The sequence below is a fragment of the Otolemur garnettii genome, unplaced genomic scaffold (genome assembly GCF_000181295.1).
Source record: "Otolemur garnettii isolate 467f Iridium unplaced genomic scaffold, OtoGar3 scaffold00086, whole genome shotgun sequence".
In the NCBI taxonomy this organism is placed as follows: Eukaryota; Metazoa; Chordata; class Mammalia; order Primates; family Galagidae; genus Otolemur; species Otolemur garnettii.
Window position 1 is genome coordinate 8,653,095 of NW_003852481.1, and position 4,285 is coordinate 8,657,379.

General features: G+C 47.8%; 1 protein-coding gene across 1 annotated transcript in view; it reads right to left on the reverse strand.

The window, feature by feature from the left end:
• Positions 1–4,279, reverse strand: part of SIK3 (SIK family kinase 3) — a 250,085-nt gene extending 245,806 nt beyond the window's left edge. The window contains exon 1 of the mRNA XM_023516064.1: positions 4,064–4,279. Coding sequence (XP_023371832.1) covers positions 4,064–4,162 — 99 coding nt within the window. The 5' untranslated portion in view covers positions 4,163–4,279. The remainder of the gene's footprint in view (positions 1–4,063) is intronic.
• Between the last annotated feature and the right edge of the window lie 6 nt (positions 4,280–4,285).

Genomic DNA, 4,285 nt, shown 5'->3' on the forward strand with positions numbered 1-4,285 from the left:
CTACCCACTGAGCCACAGGTGTCTTCGCAAACTTTATTTTTGACCATGATAGTATATCATCAGGATGGCACCTGCCTACATAACACTAATGGTATATGCAGTCATGAACTGGGCTCCAAAAGAGGGACTAGGTCTTCCTCATCTTTTGTTACTACAGCACCTGAGGACAATGACGACAATGACGGTAACATTCCATGTTTATTACGTGCCCAGGACTGCTCTAAGAGCTGTACACATATCACCTTATTTAATCTTCACAACACCCAAACCTGTGAGGTAAGTATTAACCGCCATCCCATTTTACAGATAAGGACATCCAAGCATGAGAAGTTAAATAATTTCCCATGGCCCAAGATCACCCAAATATTAAGCAAGAAAGGATTCAAACCCTGGCAGCCTTATCCCGTAAGCGGGAGCTCTTACCACAAGCCAGTGAAAGGCCACCTTTGATACACACACACACACACACACACACACACACACGTATATGTGCATATATACATATATAGAGTCTTAAAGTATTTGATCAAAGGCTTTTATAGTCATGCATACATTAAAACTGTATACAAAACGTCTTTACTCTTCGCCCCCAGTGGTCCCACTAGTCAAGTTGTAATTAGGCAACAGCAGACTACAAGCAATTTGAAGGCAAAAAATCTTTTTAAATCTCTTTAATACTTTATGGTGTCCCACCAAAAATAAAGCCAGAGAATCTCAGGTTAAGGTTCCTCCAATAAAAGGAAATCAAAGCAGGTAGGACAGGGATAGTCAGGGTGAGCTGCTGACCAGACTATGTCACAGATGAATATTCTCTCCTGTTAACTGGTCTGCAGTGACGCTCTCAGCACTGCAGTGCTGCCAGGCAGTCTGAAGTCTGAGCTCATGAACGCTGTGCTGCAAAACTAACCAACAACTATATAGGAAAATAATTCCTTTTCTCTACTGATTTTATTCAGACCCCAGTCCTACTCTAGGTTTGAGAGTTAGATATTGGGAAAGGGCCAGCTTAACCACTTACTGGGATGGATTGTAGTAGCCTAGTCAATAAATGAAGTTTATTTTAGCCTCTCAGTCCTTGGAATGGGTAATATGTGTAAGAAAGGGGAATTATAATTATTTCTCTGATGTACAGAAAATACCTGTTATCTAACCACCTTAAGCCAATGCCCATATCATGTGAATTAAATTGCCTGATTATACATATGGTTATAAGAAAACCCAGACTATTCAGTGACCTACAAAAGAAAAGGGGGGAGGAGAAACCACACACCTCAGAAAGACCGAGAAACAAATGAAAAGAGATGGGAAAAAAATAACTTTCTTTGGTTCCAACTGACCTGACTGCAGAAGTAAGATAAACGCCGCAGTGCATGGGGAGAAAGATCTATCTACCTGAGTTAACCGAAGCAGCAGCTTCTGCAACTTCTAGTACCTATACAGACTCCTCTGCCATTATATAACCAAACCATAGCCTTAATAGGCCATCGTGCTGTATGTCAACAGCTGTTAGGTACATCTAAGCTGTCAGTATTTGAGAACTCCTTCCAAAGTGGATTCAGATAAGCCTGGAGCAGGCCAAAATGTGCTCATGGTTCACCCAAAGCACATGACAACTCCTTGTGAATTAAGCTTCACTCGTGTCATCAGAGTAATTTAAGCAGCAAAAGATGGAGCACTTATAACTGTAACTGGGAAATTGCACACTGCTACAGAGGCACACATGAATGCTGGTGTGGTTCCCTCACACATGCAACTCATTGTCCAAGCCATTTCAGTCTCATTCAAGACCAAGTATTTCCATACACAGGAACTGCATAACTGCACACCACAAATGATCAAAGATAAAAACCAACATAAACAGTGACACCCATTTGTAAACAAGCCAATGTTTAAAATGCTGCAGTCCTAAAGGATACCAAGGTCTCAGAGAAAAACTATGGAAAACACACATACACATACGAAAATTAGAAAGTGGGTAGACCAGCCATAATTAGGCACTGGCTTTGCTGACTACTGAAGACAGAAATGTCTCTTTTATATATACAGCCAAGAATCAACTGTTTGCAATTACATTTACAAAAACATTCAACCCTGTCTGTCACAGTTTTTTTAATCAATATTTTGGCGTATCCAAAGGCTGGAAGATTCAAAATTCCTTAAAGCAGAGACCATAAACCAGGCAGCCTTTAAGTTCGGAGTCTATCTCACAGAAGTTAAAGCAAAATAATCACAGGAATACAATGTGACTATTGGGGGGCGGGGGAGGGAAAAAAAAAAGGAAATACCAAAAAGGAACAAGGCATATTGTTTGTAAATATAAATTTGGCTTGGCCGGTAGTAAACAGGACTGGTGTTTACTACCCTCAGGAATGAGGAGATAACACCAGAATCTTGGCTCAGTCAACTCCCTCTCAGGGTCTGAGGATGTCAGGGAACCCCAGACTTCAGTATCTCCTACAGCTCTGACCTGCAGACTTGAGGCCCTCTGATAACAACTGACAAAAAGGCAGAAGGGGGACCTCCAGAGGAAGTGAAACTGACCAATCAATCCTCCACAGCCACCCACTCTTGCCACCCTGGTAAGGAGGGCCCCTGGTAGGCTTTGACAGAAAAGGGAGGCAGAAAGGAACTTCAGGTTGCAAGTGGGCAGGAGAGCAGACCTAGATAAGTCACTGGTTTCTAAAAACAAGCCCCTGCCAGAAAAGCAAAAACAAGGTAGGTGATGATAAACCAGAGGCCAGGCTGAGGAGGTGAGGGGAATTGATGTGGCTTTGGTAGGAAGCGGCAGCAGCTGTAAGGGTTCTTCATCCCTCAGGTTGAGGGAAAACGCCAACTGCAGTTCCAAATGTAATGAATGACTACGTTAAAAGTATTCATTCAAGGCAGATGTCGACCAAGAGAAAATTGGGGAGTAAAAATGGACTTTGTGGGTTCCATCCAAACTGAAAGATTCCCCCTGATGTCTTAGATTCCAATAATCCCAGGGAAGGAAGCTACATGAAAGTACTACCCATGTTTCTTCCCCAAAAATGAATTTTATATGGATACATATATGGCTTCCTAATTGACCTTGGCCAATTCCACTACTACAGCTCCTCAAATCCCTTGGGAACCAAAGGGCCCCATTTGTAATCCTCCAGTGTCTGGGTTCTTCAGCTTACCCACCACCACTGAAAGCTCACCTGGGTTCCACAAAGCCCACAATTCCTGACCTCCAACAACCAAAAATAACCAGCACTCAGCTCTCCCAAATTGTTTAACCCCTGATTACCTAGTGCCACCATAACCCCACATCTCCCACCAGAGCCTCCAGTTCACTGGGCCCCTTCCTGGGGACAAGCAAGGCAATTTCTCCCCCTTTTATTTCCCCATTCTCTTCATTGCCTCCTCCAATAATAGTGTCTTTCCTCAGGCTCCTGCTGGCACCATCTATCAGTCTTAGATGATCAGATGCAGATTCCTACCTCTGTCTTAAGGCACCCCCAGGTTCCTCAGACCTCCCAGTACTCTACAGGGCCACACACCCCTCGTCCGTGCCCCAGCCGGCCTGGTGCCCCTCATAAGCTCAGGTCTGCCAGTGTCCCCTTGTCTGCCCCTAACCGCCTGGTCCACGTTTCATATGCCCCTGCCCTCATTCCCTTAGGATTTCCTAATTGCTAGTTCCAGAGTCTTCTTGGCTTACAGTCTACCGGCCCCATGAGAGTTCAGCCCCTTCTTTCCAGTCATCCCTTCTTCTAACCTTCCACACAGCCCTGAGGACCCCCTCCCCAAGCCTGGTTCCTCAGGTCCCCGGGTCTCGGTGCCCTGTGGCCCCCCTTCGCCTTGTGCTGCGGAGTTTCCCCTCCTCAGGTCCCCGGTGTCCCTACCTTCTCACTCTGCACACAGCCCAGACAGCCTGCTCCCCGTCTCCCCGGCCCCCAACGCTCCCCAACACGCTGAGCTCACTCGCTGCGCCCGACCCCTCAGCCTGGAGGGTCGCGGACCTTTCCCGGCCCCGCCACACTCGGAGGGACGGTCCCGGGCTGCGCAGCCCCCCGGCCTCCCGGTCCCCCGGCGCCAGTACCTTGGCCTTGGTGACGAGGTGCGTGGCCCGCTTGACCACAGCGAAGTTGCCCTTGCCGATGGTGCGGTCGATCTCGTAGTACCCGATGCGGGCGGGCATTGGTCCGCGGGAGGCCGGGGCTGGGGGACGCGGCGGGCCAGCCGCCGGGGACACAGCAGCGGGGGCAGCCGGGGGCCCGGGGGCGGGAGGAGGCAGCAGGCGGCCCGCCGGCCCGGCTCCCCC